The 18189-nt window shown below is 38.9% G+C and overlaps 1 protein-coding gene across 1 annotated transcript in view; it reads right to left on the bottom strand.

The window, feature by feature from the left end:
- The window catches only part of dcc (DCC netrin 1 receptor), a 193189-nt gene that overhangs the window by 151155 nt on the left and 23845 nt on the right, over positions 1–18189 (bottom strand). The window contains exons 6-7 of the mRNA XM_067575272.1: positions 2709–2863; positions 2005–2125 (exon numbers count right to left, since the gene is read on the bottom strand). Of these exons, the coding sequence (XP_067431373.1) occupies positions 2005–2125; positions 2709–2863 (276 nt within the window). The remainder of the gene's footprint in view (positions 1–2004; positions 2126–2708; positions 2864–18189) is intronic.

Raw genomic sequence — 18189 nt, forward strand, 5'->3', positions numbered from 1 at the left:
TTTTGCTGACATTGTCTGACTCCAGTTGAAGACTGCTGACAGCAGACTGCGATCAGAAACCTGCATCAACGCTTTACATTAGCACACATATCCTGCACACAACCACAATAATACACACTGTGACTATAACTGTACTCAATGTCGACTGCCCCTTTAAATCCTCACACACACACAAACGCACACAGAGCCACTGGTCCATTTAGATGCAGAGTGATTCTATTGTGCTGACTCAGGTGTTCTGCAGACCGGCTGAGCTGTTCACATCTTCATATCTGTGTGTGTGTGTGCGTGCATGTCAAATGGTAGTAACTGCTGCTGTCAGACCACAAGACTAACTGAATTTTAACCCTGACACAAACAACAACATAAAACAAAGACTTTGCCAAAACCTGTCGACTCCTGTTGTTCTCTCAGCTGTGATCTGATTACTAATAAACTGAACATCAGACCAGACCGCTTCCTGCTGGGAAAACTTCAGTGAATCGCTGTTCGATGTCAAACTCAGGTGGATTCAGCAACCATCTTGTGATGTCATTAAAATATGGTGGCACATGTGGCAGGACTGTACACACACATTCATACATATTCAACTAAAAACAAGAATTTTAAGCTCAAACTTCTCAAACTGTTCAGCTGCGACAGAGCTAGCCAACTGCATTCATCAAAGAAAAAAAAGACCTTTTTTTTCTTCCATGGTTCACAGTTATGACTTCCATATTTTTGAATTATGACTTCTGTAACTGTATTTATGACTTCCATACATTTGAATTATGACTTCTGTAACTGTATTTATGACTTCCATAACTTTTAGTAGGACTTACATTAGTAATATAAGTACGACTCCTCTTACTGCAATTATGACTTCTATAACTTGTAATTATGAAATTCATAACATAACTCATAATATAAACTTCCATAACACAAAATTATAACCTCTTTAAACTTGTAGTTGTGACTTCTACAACTTGTGATTATAATTTCCATATCACGTAATCCTAACTTCTGTAATTTGATTCATAGTTATAATTCCTTAAATTTGTAACTATGACTTCCATAATTCATAATTATGGCTCAAGTAACTCCTTAAAATCTTAATTATGACTTCTGTGTAATAAGTATAGTAATTCCATAATCTGAAATTATGACCTCTATAAATTAACTAGTAATCATGACCTCCATAACTTGTAATTATAACTTCTGTAACACATAATAGGACTTCAATAACTTAATTTGTAATTATTACCTCTTTGACAAATAATAATGACTTCCATAATTGAATTATGACTTAAACTTACTGTGAGAACACTATCTGATAATCATAAGATCTTCAGCCTTGTTGTTTCTTAAATTATAAGGTGATGAGTAATAATTGTGAGATACAAGTCATGATTAGATGGAGTCTGGCAGGTAGCAGGGGTACTTTCTTTCTCAAATTTGTGCATACAAATGATTATTATTTAAATCAAGCACAAAATAGTAAATCATGCTGAAATTAATTCATTTGTGTTCTACAATTTGCTAATTTGTGCACACAAATGAGCAACTTGTGCTCCAGTTTTCATCATTATTGATGGTCACAATAATGTGGTGTCATTCTTACCGATACATACATGAAGGAACAAGTGGTGGCGCTGTACTAACATTGGTTAAAATCATGCTTCATCATCTTGTAAACAATAAACTATCTGAAATTACATCATGTAACCAGTGATTAACGAGTAATTCATCCCTTCACACAGAATTATGAATGCATGTTCAGTTAGCAGCAGCCATAGTGGCTACAAGTGTCTGTTTGGTGATAAACAGAAGATTCTACTGTAAAAACTAACTTTGAAGCATTGCAGAGCTCACTGCAACACGATGTAGGAAAAGTACAAAAAATAATGAAATGATGTCATTATAGAAATGAAGATGAAAGTTGATGACAGCAGATTGTGTTTACTGAGGAGCAGCAACAGGGACATCAGATCTATTATCTGTGTGTGTGTGTGTGGGGGTTCCTACCTGGCTCTCGCAGCAGCAGTTGAGCCATCGCCTGCGAGCTGCCAGCAGAGTTTTCAGCGACACACTGATAAAATCCTTCATCTGACTTCACCAGACCCAAAATCTGCAGGTTACTGCCATCCTGAACAACAACAAACATGTCAAGAAAACATTTAAAAAACATGATAAACTGGGATTAAACCATTATACAAAAAAAACTGTGTGAAGGCATATGTGTTTTTGTGTATCTCTTTACAGCAGATTATGGGATTACAGATTATGAGAGATATCCAGATGATCAGATTATCAAAACTGTATTACTGACAGTCTCAGTGGTAAACTAACATTCATCATTATACAGTAATAGAGGTGATATTGTTGTTTCATACATTTTTCATGGATTATTGATATAATATTATGAGTTTACTGTAATTTATTGAATATAAACTGAGCTAATAATGCAGAGTCACAAATGCTGGCATGAACAAACTAAAAGCAGGCCCTAATAAAGGCCCCATAATAAACACTGAGGAGACTCTATCAGCTCAATTCAGTATAAAGTACATTTCCACAGCACTAACAGTCATGTCCTACTCACCACTCTGCTGCTCTCTGCTTTTATTCAGTTCAAATTGCCTCTACTTGCCATTTTTTGGATTGCTGTTAAACTACCATCAATGAAACTTGTGAAAAATGTGTGTGTTTCTGGATTCTGTTTGACTCACCACTATCTGGAAGTAGTCGCTGGGGATGACTTCCTCTCCGTTCTTCACCCAGCGGACGGTTGGCGGCGGGTTTCCCGTCACGGCACATTCCAGCTCAATGTCAGTGGACTCGTAGGCGTACGTGTTGGTCGGGTAGTTCAGGAACTGAGGAGGAACTGCAGGAATACATAAAACCAGACAATCATAAATAAAAGAGAAACACCTGTGCAGTGTTGTTACTGCATTTGTTGTTGTTCATTCTCGATGTTCGGCATCTCTCCTACTTTATTTTCCTTCAGGCTTGTGTTTCACATTAGCAAGTTTCTGTAGCGACCTCGGTTAATTACAAAATAATTAACACAATTACACTCAGAATCATCAGCTTATTACTAAAGAGCTGATATGTTTGTTCTCATTACCCTTCATGGATCATTACATGTTCATCACCTCACGGTCGGCTGCAGATTCATTTGACATTTTCATGCAGGTTATATGTGGGTGGATGCTAATTTTGCAAAGGAGAAAATTTACACGTAAATCTTAACTGACACGTTAACTAGAGAAACACAGCAGCAACAGGTCACTAATTTAACCAGGTAGTTTGGTTTTTGGTTGATCAGCATGAGCTCATAGTACATTAGGTCCTCCTAAGTTCAGTGAATTCAAAAGAACTTTTACGGACTGATGAACAATTTCATTTTAAGTAAAACGGATTTGTCCTCCTCAATCCTCCCTCCGGTGAGAAAGTCATTACAAACTTATGCTGTGCACCAAAACTTTATTAAAACTCATAGAACTTTATTAGACATTCTAGCTGAGGTCCCAAAGTTTTCAAAGATACCAAGTGTCAAGTTGAATTCAGAGAAAATGTGTCTTAAATGATGCACAAGACATCTAGAATATTTCTGTTTGATGAAATGGTGTAATAATGAATATTTCACTCAGTGTAAGCATTACATAGCTTAAATGAAGAGCTAGAACAACAGGATACTAAATATGATATGAATGATACTGTCAGACAGAGATAAGATTATTTTTTTTCCAACTGGTTAAATGACTAACTATATGTGAACGCTGTGACGAACTCACAGAGGATTATTGCCTGACTGTGCAGTTCCTGTCAGCTCTACAGTGTTTCACCATCTTTTTGCTCATTGTATTGGTTTTATGACCCAAAACTTCATGGTTTAATTCACAGTTTAAAGCTGCGCATAGGGGAAATGAAAGAAAACTAAGATGTTAAGATGCTAAACATGTTTTTAGCATCACTGCCATGTTGATAATTTAGCAAACTTTTTTAGCATTAGTGGTATGTTTTTAGCATGACTGTGAGATTGTACTGTATGTGTGTTGGTTTCTACAATTGCGGCAGGTTTGAAGCCTTTTAGCATGTGTTTTCATGGCAGAGATTTTACATATTATTGCACGTTTTGGTTTGTTTTTGGGAGGCAGGAATTAGTCGTTTTTAGCGTGGTTTGGCATTAGGGGTGTGCCCGAATACAAATACATTATTCGGCAAAGCACAAGTAATGGGTTTTCTACGAATATTTGTTTCATACAAATATTTTTTAAAAATATTTGTTAGTTAGAGTCATAAGGTAGTTTATCCATGAACACTTGTAGCACTTTAACTTTCTAAAATTAAAAACGTAATAAAAACAAAAACAGGATTTTTAAGCCTTTTTCCACTTTTATTCGGATACAAATACAAATAATTTTGCTGCCTAAACAAATACAGATACAAATACAAATACTGGGCTCTCTGCACATCCCTATTTGGCGTGTCTATGTTTAACATTTTGATCATGTTTTAGATTGTGTAGAACAACATAGCTTAATTATAGTCATCTATAAGAACACAGAAATGACTGCTAAAGGGGAATAAACTTTAAAACCTTATCAACTTGGCAAACTTTGGTAAGTGAATCAGCAGTCTCTCTCTGACTCTCTGATCAGTGACAGTGAGTTTAAGCTGCCGTGATATGAAGTGATAGCAGGAAGCAGCAAACAGACTCAAACATGTTCAGGTACAAGCTCATATGACTGCTGGTAAAACATCTACAGACTCACTAGACTAGAAAGAGGAAGAAAAAGTGGGTGAGGCGTATGCCATGTTTGAGCTCTGTTGTCGTTGAAGATGCAGCAGCAGCTCATGACTGCGAGAGCAGAGATGAGAGACAGAAGCCATTTTGAGCCTCATCGGATACGAGTACGAAGCCTGAAGGGCCTTATGTAGCACTCCAAGACAACAAACACCCATCCTGTCAGCAAACACACACACACACACACACACACACACACACACACACACACACACACACACACACACAGGAACGTCACACTGTCAACAAACAGACATACACACATTGCAGCTTCAACAGCACTGTTATATATAAAAAATACAATACAGAGCCAAAAGTATGTGGACATCATAACATTACATCCATATGTGACTGTTGAACATATCGGAAGAAGAAAGGAAAGAAGGAGGGGAGAAAGAAAAAAAGAAAGAAAGAAAGGATTATAGAAAGACACGAGCAGGTGGCAGAGTGGAAATGAAAGGTCAGAGAAATAAAGACATGTACATAAGAAGAAAGAGAAATAACAGAAGTAAGCAAGAAATGAAAGAGAAAGTGAAGAGTAGAAGAGTAAGTAGGAGATATATGGAGAAAGAAAAAAAAGAGTTGGATGAGGAAAGAGAGAGAAAGGTGTTAGAAAAAGAGAACAGAGAGTAACAGAGGGATAAAATAAAGAAAAAGAAATGGAAAGAGAGGAAAGGTAGAAAGTTAGTAGGGGAGTAGAGTTGTGTATGCGTGTCTCCCATCAATATATCATTATCTGGAGGTGTAACTTTATCACTGCAGTAATGCTCTAATTAAGAGCTAACGATTTCCTTTAAACTCAGAGCTGCTGCAGCTTCGCCACACCGGCAGCTACACACCCATACACAAAATGACACAGACTACAACACGTGTCCAGGAATTAGTCTGAGACACCGGAGAACAGATATGAACTTAGCGGGGTCCTCAGCAGCTGAGCGTTGAAGTCGGAACTGCTGTGAATTCAGCCGCTAGACGCTACTCCCAGAAAACTTTGACTGCATTGAAGTGAATAGGAAAAAACCCCAAAATCAAAATTATTTTTTACACAACAGATAGTAGACATATAGGACTCTATTTATGCAAACCAATCTACTATTTTGTACTAACAGGAAAGGGATGATGTTATGTAAGGGATAACATCTGACTAGTGGTACGCCTGCCATTGTATTGAATGATGAGATCCGTAGTCACAAACAAGGTCGCAGTCTATTTTGATAGAACAGATGATCTCTCATCTATTTGGTTATTATGCAACCTTGTGCGTTGCCGCGGGATACAACACTTCTTTAACCTTTTGAACCCTCGGATGTATGTACTTGCTTTTAATTCCCTAAATTCATAGGCTTACAGCAGATTCACTATATAGGACAAGTTAGGCTAGTACTAAACATGCTGTTCTAAGGAGCATCTTGTTTTCTTTGATTTCAAAGTAGATTCACTTTTGATGCACATGGCGTCCCACGGGTGCAAAGGGTCAAAAAAAGCTTACATTATTTTTATTTTACATAACAGTTGAAAAGCTAGCTATTTCCTCAGAAGTTAGATCAGGAAAAGCTGTGTGTGTGTGTGTGTGTGTGTGTGTGCGTCTCTTCCTTCTCAGCAGTTCCCCTTAGGTGTCATAGAAGACGACTGCTCTGCGACCGATTACCCAGCAGCCTTTGTTGTGTTTGGGGAATTCCTAGAGTGATTGTTTGGATGTTTTTCTGCTTTTTCCTCCTTTTTTTTGTCACTGCACACCTGCGAGTTTAACACTGATTACCTGGTCACCTGAGGAGACGTGTTTACAAAAGCATTTGTGTTTCCTGGCAGCTCTTTGTGATGCCGGCGACAACAGGCAGGACGCGGCGTTAATACAATTCTACTTCCTGATGGAAACAGCTGAGAGCAGCTATTCACATGCTAATGAGATGCATCAACAACCAGCTGACCTCCACGAGACACAACAAGCATGATTCTACCTCGTCTGGATGCACACAGTTGCTTGTTTGTAACTGACAATATAACTGACATTATTTCCTAAAAACGGTTAAAATAATGAAATTGTTAATGAAATGTGATGGAGACCGTTTCAAAACTGTGAGGGAAGAATGATCTCTCTGTCTCTCTTACTCTTACACACATGCACGCACACACACACTTAACACACACACACAAAATCAGTGATGCTGCCTCTCTATAGCTGCACCATAATAACTTCCACTCAGCATTCAAATGGAAATCAGCTCCATCGTTCATTTCAATGAACATCTGCTGTGTGTGTGTGTTTGTGTGTGTGTGTTTCTGTGATGATAGCACCCAGTGAAGGGCATTCACACACACACACACACACGTTCAGTCTGAGTTAAAGTCTCAGTTCTCGTCGCGTGAACACAAACTCGTTAGCAGCCTCTTTCAATCTGCACTTAACCACTAATTATCTGTCATTAAGTACATCCATGGAGACTCTCTACACACTCACACCTTATCATTCACTGTGGACATGATGTCTCAAAGAGTTAACGTGCTGTAAAGCCACTATCGTTCAAGAGTGTAGAGCTATAGAGGGCCGGGAACTCAGCAAAACACGTTGTAACTGTGTGGAGGCGGGCTGGCAAAAGACATTCTGTCCACCGTTACTGAACTTATAGGGGATGTATCATGCATATTTCCAGGTCTATATTTATATTCTGGGGCTCTAATGGAATATTTAGACTTACAGTCACTTTATTTATCTCATACTTCCACAGCCCCTCAGTTCAGCCTCTTTCTGAAACAGGTTGTTTTAGCTCCTGTCTCTTTAAGACATGTGTGGTTCTCCTGACAAATAAACCTCTACTCTCTAGAGTTGATACTGAATGCATATTTTAACAAACGGTCAAAATTGAGGCAGCTCAAGTGACACTAGTGACACTGGATAATTGCATAGCATCATTTTGCTTGATCCGCAGGCATTCATTAAATATGTATTATACAGCACACAATTTAAAACATTTAGAACGTGTTCAAATCAGCATGACAGCACACCCGAACCCTTCTCCACTCTTTATCGTTACCCTGCACTGTCATACACAGCAAAACTTAAACATTTTCCCTTCAGTTGAGAGTATATCTCAGCTCCCACTCCTGCATCTTCCATCAGCTGTACCGGTGACACAGCGCTACTAGCTTAAAAATGTCTGAAGTTTGCGGACATAGTAGCTAAATCTGTCCATGGAAAAAAAAATTTCAGCGGATATCTTAGTTACAACGAGATTGAGCTAGCAAAGCAGTTTGTGTTTATATGTGAGGTATTTATTCAGTTTGGGGTATGCCGCGATCTCCAGAAAGCATTAGCTGAAGTTGGCTAGCTGAGTCAGCAGGGACGAGAAATCGTCTCTGTTGCTAGGTCGTTACTAAGGGTCGACCCACTTGCTGGAGTAGTAAACTAGGTTTCATTACATAGGAGTCTACTGACGTGAGTGATTGTTTTCCAGGTATTAGTCATACCTCATGTATTTCCATGGAAACGGTGATAACACAAGCAAGAAGTTTTTTATTTTCAGAGCGAACTGCCTCACAATACGAATACATTTTGTTTATATCTTTTATTTTGTTGGTAAATGTTGTATAATCGCAATATTACACTCGAGGGTGTGCTTTACCTTAATTGTTGGCACGACAGTGATGCTTACAGAATTCTGCATAAGCGCAAGTAAATGACGGTAAAGCACACCCTCTTGTGTAATATTGCTTAAGTCTAAGCCCAAGACAAGTTGACATCACTGTGACATCATCAGGATTATTTTCTAAGGCTTGACAGTTCCTCCAAAGCCACAGAAGACATTATACAACTGTTTTCATTGGCTCACTGATTTTTATGTGTAAAATCAGTGGAGTGCCCCTTTAATATATATAGCGTGCATATAAATATACAGCTTTAAATATTCTTATTATTACTTTCAAGTATTAAGAAGCTTGATTCACAGTGAGTAGAAGTGGCACCACAGTGTAAAATGGCTCCATTATAAGTCTTGCATTTAAAATTTGACCTAATGAAAGTTTTATCAGCCAAGTGTAATTTAAATCAAATTTCAAGTATAAAAATCTAAATGACTTATTATGCAGAATGGCACATATCAGTGTTATATTATTATATAATATATAGTTAGATTCTTATTCTTGATGCATTAACATGTAAGCAGCATGTTAATGTTGTCACTGACTGAGGTGATTCTACTCATTTCATACAGAGTTTGGTGGTTTAAGTTGCTGTGTGACAAGGCATTGGTTTTTTTCATGCTCGCTGTCAGTTTTTTAAATCTTAATCAGCAAAGAAAAAAACAACATAATGCAAAGTTTTTGTGGGTCTTGTTTGTTTCTTTTAATGTATAATATCAACCAGCCCAGGAACTGCAGATGAAAATTAATATTTGGCTTAATCTGACACTCATCATATTGATGTTGTGCTGTCCCTGATTAATGACTGGTGACAAAAGTAAATGACTTGAGTAAAGTAAAACTTACAATATTTGCCTCCAAAACGTGGCGGAAAACAACTTGCGGTCTCATGCGGTTGAGAAAACTAGAAAACTTTTTGAATCATTGTCAGTTTTATTTTCATACAACGCTGAAAACAAATAACTGTTTTTCAAACTGAGACTCTTTATTACCATCAGGTCTCAGAGGAGACCGAGTGAAACCATTCATTTCAGCACAAACAGAGGACTTGAGACTGTGAGATGCTGATCTTTCTGTCTGCATTTCTCAATAAAACTACTGAGTGAGCACAAAGCAGTAATCAATCTGCAAATCAAGATCTGGACGCAGGCCGGAACAGATCTGTAAGAGCAGGAGAAGTTTAGAGAGTAACGATGGAGAAACTGATGGTGTCTGCAGGTTAGCTAAATCATGTCCAACACTTTCATATCGTGGCTGTAGCAATAAAAACTAAGATAAAAGTGTTAAAACAGAAAAAAACACAGATTTATTATCAATAATGGTGTTTTAACGCCATAATTTAACACCTGGGTTTAAGTTGAAACAGATCAAACTCGCAGTAATCTGGTTAGGTGTCGGCGCTACGCTAAAGTACACCGCAGCAGGACGATGCAACGCTGCTGGAATTGAAACACATTCATTTAAGATTATTTTTTTAATATCTAACATCATTTAAGTCCTGCTCCTCTGATCCTCCGCTGACCCGACGCTGACCATCAAACCAGTAAAATCTCATTTCTCAATAGAATTAAGGTGAATGGATTTTTCATCAGAGAGAGAGCAGAGACGAGTGATTACAGCAGCACTGAGGGACAAAACATCAGGGAAAAAATATTCCTATAAATTGTTAAATAAAAGGCCCTTTATATAAATCAACTGCAGGGAACCAACCCTTAATTTGAAATAACTTAAACAAGCTTTTATGTAGAATTTCCTGTTTTACTTGTATATTCTCCAACATTTTCAAGTAAACTAATTCCCTCATTACATGAGTCTGCTCGCCATTCTGCTTCTCTCACCTTCTCTAGCTTACAACTCAATTCAGATTTTATTAAGGACACAACTCATGGGGGGGTCCATAGCAAAATAAAATACAATAAAATACTGTTTTCATTTCATAATTAACTCTAATCGCTTCTATTTTGATGTTTTTTGAAGCCTTCTAGCCACTTTTAAAAAGGCATAATCTCTCCAGCAGACTTTTAATATGAAACATCTGTAGGAAGTGTTGCATTTCATGGGGGGGAAAATGGCAAGTAGAAGCAAGTGAGAATGAAATGTGAGTGTTTGTGTTAAAAGGAGAAACTGAGAGCAGTAGATGTGTTGAGTATGACATGACTTGTTGTTGTTGTACTGGTGGAATTGGTGCTGTGGAAATGTACCATATATGCAGTGGATAATAGCTTTTGTTGAGAATTTACAACATTTTAAATACTAACACTGCATTTTTAACGCTAATAAAAACGTCTGACTGGTTGTTCTCTGTCGTCTGAACACAGAAGTGAAGGACAGCTGTGCTTTTTTGGCAAATTCTTCCTCAGCTGCAGCTCACAGCAGGAAGACAGACTTCCAGCTGGTTGCCAGCAGCAGTTTAGCTGGACAGCAGCGGAGGTCATCATAGCAGGATGACACAGTGGATATTTATAATGGATAATTAGCTCTCTGTCCCAAAGCCTTGACCCAAATCCTGTCAGATCAGTACAGTGGTGGTCCCGCTGAGAGACGCAGTCAGGCCGAGACACCCGAGGCCGACCTCACCTGTCGGTCCCAGCTGGAACTGTCTGTCCGGACGAGCAGGTGAAGCTGGTGTGAAGGTAATCGCAGCGGACAGACAGGCAGGAAGAAGGAGGGAGGATGCTGACAGATGCTGTGACATCACAGCGAAGAGGAAACTAACAGAGCAACGCGAGGTCAAAGGTCAGACAAGCTGCTGAGTACAAACTGCAGCCTGACACGTGACGGTTGAGGTTTAGAAGGAAGGACAGAGGGAAAAACATTCGTTTTAAATTCAGTTTGTAGAAAAAAAAACACTAAAACTGAAGAACCCATCAGCATGACACCACTTCTCAAATTACCTCCAACCAGCGGTGAGAACTATTTAGCATAATATCAATTTCCAAACAAAAGAACCCACAGATGGGAGGATTAAGGATGGCAAACAAGGACGAAACGGATGGCAATCTGACTGGCGAGAAGGAACAGGAATCTCCCAAGATTCATCACAAGCATCTAAACAATCTGCAGCTCCGAGAGAGACAGATGGTAAAAACGAACAAATGTCCGTAACTGATGAGCTCACGTTTCTTCACTTTCATGAGACGTTTGTTTTCTCCAGGACATGCTGAGGAAGACGTCTCTCCACAAGGTCACACGTAGTGAATCCTTTTTTTGATCATCAGCTGTTGACTTTGAGCTCAAACAGAGCACGATGAGTAGTACATACTGAGCAGGTCGGTCCTCTCGGGGTTGAGTCACACTGAAAAGTCACGTTAAGTCCTTTTTCCTTTTCCCCTCTGTGACTTGATTGAGTTCAAATCCTGGATTACAAAGCTTAAGAGACAAAGGACGGGTCAGGTTGATTTGATTCGTCGGCTGGTTGGACTCAGCGGGCGCATTAAAAACCTGTGATCAGGCAGAAAGAAATGAGCAGCAGCAGCACGCTGGACAGACTGAGACGGATTAAACAGTCAGAACATACGTGACCAAAGAGCCGGCGACGCTTTAATCTGTAACACCGAACAAGTTCATAAAGAAACGCTGATTAACTGAGGGTTAGAGTCCTGAGACAGAAAGAAAGACAGAATCAGAGACAGAAGATGAAGGAAAGCAAATTGTATTTCTTAAATCATATCATGGGACTTGGGGTGTGATGCAAAGCTACTATCTGTATTTGCGTTCTTGAGACGAGCCATTATTAGAAGCTGATGGAAAGCAGGATTGTGTCCCTCAATACTCTGTGCTTGATGTTGAACACATGTTAAATAGTTGTTGATTTATACACAACTGTGTAGCTGTTAACTAAGAAGATTTGTTGATTAATGAGTTGTGAAAGAGGTAAAACTGAACACAGAGAGAGAGATGTTGATTTAACGGATTGATGTTACAGTGCCTGAACTAACATGGACTGTGTGCCAGGTGTGCACATTAGTCCACAACAGCCCTCCGTTAAATGCAACGAGCTGCGCTGGTCTTACTTTAGTTTCCTGCCTACTGTCTAGACAATAAAGGGTTTCAAAGCGCCAGGCTTACATATCGGATCGTGAGGTACGATTAAGACCTGAGCAACATCAGTCAAGATTTATCCAGCACTGCACAACAATGCTGGTGAAAACTGATGATCTCATTTAAAAGCTATACAGGATTAACCTTGCTGAATGTCTAATGGCAGGTGTGAACACAGTAATCGCACTCATGTATGGACCAAAACAACCACACTGAGACCCTTTAGAGTAGGTGGTCTTGGTCTGGTCCCAAATGAACTCTGGAGTGGTTCTTTGTGGTGGGAATGTGATCCAACGTCGATCCGACCTGACTACTGGGTGAACTCTGCAAGTGAAATGGCTCCCATAGCTAGGTAAGAGGCAAGAGTTGCTAGCAGCTAGCCGTAGAATGATTCGAGGTCAGACCTGGACTAGGACAGCGTAGTACTGCTGTATTTGGCCAGTGGACCTCCTTCAGGACCTTCTTCCTGTGTTTACATTCTCACTCTTGCCCCAGACACATCTGACCTGATCTGTTTTTGTATTTGGTAAAACCCCTCATATAAATGTCCTCCTTCAGAATCACACCAGCCTCTCCCTTGTCTCCTGTATTATCGAACACTCATATTTCACACTGGAGTATGTTAAAGTTAAATTGAGGCCAAAGTGACATCAAACAGATCCAGCTGTGACTCAGTTTCCCCCCACAGGCACCAGAAAGTTTCATTTAATCTAATCAAATTAAATGCTGCCTTTTTAAAAATTGCTTTTTATAACTTCAACCTTAAGGAAGAAGATATGAAGGGGCGGACGGATAAGGAAAGAAATGAGGAACACGAGGAAAGAAGAACAATGAAAGGATGATGAAGTAGTTCAGGAAGCATGTAAAGGCAGCTTTCTAATAGCTGGAAGGTGGATTTTTAAACTTTTGATAGAGCTAGGCTAGCTGTTCCCCCTTGCTTTCAATCTTTGTGTGAAGCTAGGCTAAACAAGTCCTGGACCACTCTCTTGACTAGACTACATTTGTATTTATATATTTTAACACTTTGTGTGTTTGTAGTCTTTTACCAAGAGTTTCACTGCCTAGTTTGATCTGATGTTACTCTGGACAGACCCCTGGGGGGCCAGGCCCGCCTATCCAGGAATTTCACCCCCACAGGAGAAATCAGGCTTACAAGGACTCAAACCCTGAGCCTACTAGAGTCTACTGACTCTGTAAGTAGATGACTGTAGATGACAAAGACCTTTTAACCCAGTTTCAAATCATTTTATGATGATATAATAGTAAAAAAAGATGATTTTACAAAATGTCAGACGTACGTTTTAAGAGATATCTTTCTGTGTCAAATTTCCCCAGATACCTCTGATTAAATTGAAGTTTTTCTGATGAAAACAGTTTCCAAGACACCGTGTTTTTATCCAGCATGGATCCACAGAGGGAAATATCTGAGAGTGATGAGCAGTTTTGGCAGTTTACCTAACCTGATTGGGTGGAAATGCTCCGGTGCTGGCTGGACTGGTGAACATATTGACAGACTGAAATCCTCCCTCTGTATTAGTGAAGACTTCCCCCTCTCTGCAGGAGCTCTGTGACCCCGCCCCCCACTCTCTCTCCTCTCTCTCTCTTTCATGTCTTTCTCTCAATGGTTCAGTCTTTTTTGGGCGAGTGATGGCAGGCCGGCCGGCGGCACAGTGGGGGAGTTTGGCAGCTTGTTAAATGTTTTCTAAAACACCCACAGTAATTCATAGAGTCTGTAATTAATCGGGAGAGGAACCCCGCAGGCCACAACCAGGAGGTGTGTGTGTGTGTCGTCTTTGCTGGAGAAGTGCTTCATGATTCCACAGTGCAGTGAGACAATCACCACAGACCAAAGAGACTAAACCAATCTGTGTTTTACTGCTGTGAAGCAGTCTGTGTGCGTGTGTGTTTGGTGATTTAGGGTTATTAACTGCCATTAGCGATGTTTCAATCAACACAGAAGAACTCTCATTTTAAATGTAAAGCTTCAGCTCAGAAGTGGTTGCACTGCAGGACAGACTCACTCATTCAAGTTGGCTACACTGACATGTTGTTTCCCTCAATACATCAGTGTATTAAAGAAACAACTGTCTGCTGAGAGTTAACCTTTAACTTTAGAGAAATTTGAGCTATGTTGTTCTCTTTTGACAGACAAAATATAAGCAACAGAAGATCTTTGAAACTGTTGCACTGACACTCATATGTTTTTGACTGATGTCATGTCAACATTTTACTGTGTCCTTTTCATTTCCTTGTCTTACTACAACTTAAGGTTGTCAAATGGGACATGACGGTGGAGTCTATTTATTGTCATCCAAGGAACTGCCTCAACATGATCTTTTTAATCAACATCACTATAACACCACCATAACACTATATCAACAATACCTTTATGATACATTCTAACAAGCAACTATCTCATAAATGAAGCATAAGATCTATATTATTACCTCTATGATAACTTTGTAACAGTAACATCTACTATAACATCACTATGGTACTCTTATAACAGCACTATAACACCACAGTTGTATAAACTATAACTAGGGGTGTGACAATACACCGTAGCACGATATTTAACAATTCAAAAATATGATGATACACATTGTGAAGCTGAAAAATGGAATGAAATCATAACCTTCAGAGGATGTAGAAGTCATTTATTCATATTAACGCAAGAGGGAGTAATCAGGCTCATTTCAGTTTGGATGATTCATATGAGGATGTGAAAGTAGAATTTAAAGAAGCCCTGCAGAGGACTGAGTGAGTCAGGATAACCACAGATGGCCGGACCTCTTGGGCTACCCGAAGCTACATAACTATCACAGCTCACATCATCTACCGCCAGTGGGAAATGGTGAGTTTTGTTCTCCAAATGTGCACAATCACACACTGGCCAAAATATTGCTGCGGGAATGAAAGTGGCTGTTAATGAATGGGAGCTCGCATCATTTAATCAGCCCACTACTGTTGTTACAGACAATGCTAGAAACATGGATGGAGCAGTGAGAGAGTCTGGGCTGGGACAGCACATTAGGTGTTTAGCCCACACTTTAAAAAAACTGCTCAGACTGACACCGCATATACTTATGATCAACATAAGCATCTGGTGGTTTTGTTATGTGGCCAATTTGGGTGTTTTTTAGTTTGGTAAACGCTTTTCACCTAATGTTCAGACATTTTTTGGGAAGAAATTGCTGTTTATACATTAAAGATAATCTGATTTTGGCATGCTTATTTTTCAATTTAGTTTCATGAGGGTAGAGATCTGCTTGTTAAAAAAGCAACATTTTTGAAGTTATGAGATTTTATTTTTGCATTTTGCAGTTGAATTTATAGAGTAAGGAAAAAACTGTAAGAAACAAAACCCCTATTGGAATGGGACTAGTATTACCTGGGGACCTCTAATCATTTGTAATAATTGCGAACATCGTCTGTGATCTTAATCTCGTGTGAATCTGCCATGTTCGTAATTTCTAAAGTAAAAGTTCCACTGTAAATGACCTACCATATACTGCCAAACACATGGGTCATGTGATAATATTAGTTCTGTGCAAATTGGCATCTCAGTGATTTGGGGTTTTTTTTTTTCTTTTTAATCAAGGTTTTTTTTTTCTCTGTCTTTTTTCTGCTTCTTTTGTGATCAAGTATTATGGAGGCTATGGTAACGTGGTTCACCCCACTGGCTAACATCCTGTGGCTAACATTTAACTCACTAGCTGGCCAGGCTAGCAGGAGTGAGTCACAATCCAACAGCTTCTCTCCCAAAGCTCTCTGTGGAGCTAATAAGCTTGCTAATGTTCAGTTAGCAAACACATTATCTTGTTAGCTTGGCTGCTAATGGAACATTAACTTCACACAGATTATTCAAAAGATGTATTGTACCATCAAGTCCCGTCTGCAAACCAGTGATGCTCTTTTGTGGAAGAGTTTTTACTCCAATAAAGGAGGTTAAATGAAAGTGAATGGTGTAACACAGCTAATAAGCTATGATAGTTTCCTCCATTTTGGACTCTCAAGTTCTCTGTTCCCTCAAAGGTCAGCACTAATAAGATGGCAAATTCACCAAAATTGAACTTGATGAAGTTGACTTGAATAATCGTTGTGAATTTACTTCGCTCCCCCAAGTGAATCATTGCAATTCCATCAGAATGAATTGAATTTGCCACCGAATTTTGCAGCTTTAAATCCTACAGGCCTTAACACTGTAACAACACTATAATACCTTTATAACAACATTAGCACACTACAAAAACACTAAAATACCCTAATAAAACTCTGTAATAACACTCGTTGGTTACAGGAAACTCTCTCATACACCCTGTATGATTTTTTTCCATTAGCGTCCAGTACTAATTCCAGCAGCCGGTGCTGACAGTGAATATGACTGATAGCTGCATTGCTGGCTCTGTTTCTCACTGCTTTCATTAAGCTGCTAACAGGAACCAGCTAATGAGCCGGGCTGCACTCATTATTATGGGAAACAACACGTACATTCGTTATCCTAATCATCTAATCACGGTCACTGCCCTATGGAGTCAGAACCCACACATCTCCATATATCACCACGCTGCGGATATTCATCAGCATCTAACTGCCTCCATTTGGAAAAAAACAAAGTGTAATGGAGCATATTAGCACAACATATTTATACTTTATTAGTTTCATATAAATGCAAGACAGACTGGAGAAATGAGCTTGTCTCGTGTCCAACAACAACCAACTTTTCTAGAAAAATGCATTTTTAATGTATCCGTAGGGTTTTTATGTTTAACATTGAAACATGAAACAGCAATAAACATTGTTGAACTCTTTTTGCATGACCTCATTTGACTTTTAGACACAGTAAATGTAAAATGACAAACATTTTAGAGGACATAAGGGGTAGAATTTAATTTGAAATTTATAGAGTATACTGTATATGGGTTAGGGTTAGGGTCAAAATATATAAGAGTTGCAGGTTTAAGTATGAATAAAGAAAAAAATCTGAATAAATATGACACATCAGCGTTTCTCTACAGCGAGCAGTGATATTTGAGACATGTCTAGACACTTAATGAAACTTGTTTAGTCTGCCTTCAGCTGTTGAATTTTCGTTTACATGGCTTTAAAAGTTACAAATGAAACATGTCTCTCCACACTGTCTGACAATATCATACACTATAAATATACCATTCAATAGCCAGTATTCAAATAATGTCAGGATCTCAAACAGGGGTTCAGCACAAACAAATAAAAGCTTCCTAATAACCAATTCCTTTTCTGTTAGGGTTTTAATGTGAAACATCTTTAGGAAGTGTTGAGTTTCTGAGTTGCTTAACAGTGTTCGAAAAAATGGAAAAGTAGAGTGGTGAGTGTGACATGACTCTGTTGTCGTGCTGGTATGTTTAACATTTCCTCTCTGTGTGTATCTGTAAGCTTATTATCCCTGCACTGAAGTCCATAAATATGCAAAGAAAGTGTGTAAATGTAGCGTGTAAGTAAACTGTTCACCTTATCAAATATATTTAATTTGCAGATGAGGCAGGGGGAGATAAAAGGCAGGCAGAGAGAGGGATGAATATATAAATCCAGAGTGTATTCACAAATCACTGGAGGCTCGACATGATAAGAAAAACAACCTCTGTCTAAATCCCTGTCTCCTTCAGCTTTGAAATGTATTATCAAAGACCATTTTAGTTAAGAAATGACAGGAAATAGATTAAAAAATACACAAAGTGTAGGAA

Source organism: Thunnus thynnus, chromosome 19 (assembly GCF_963924715.1).
Source record: "Thunnus thynnus chromosome 19, fThuThy2.1, whole genome shotgun sequence".
In the NCBI taxonomy this organism is placed as follows: domain Eukaryota; kingdom Metazoa; phylum Chordata; class Actinopteri; order Scombriformes; family Scombridae; genus Thunnus; species Thunnus thynnus.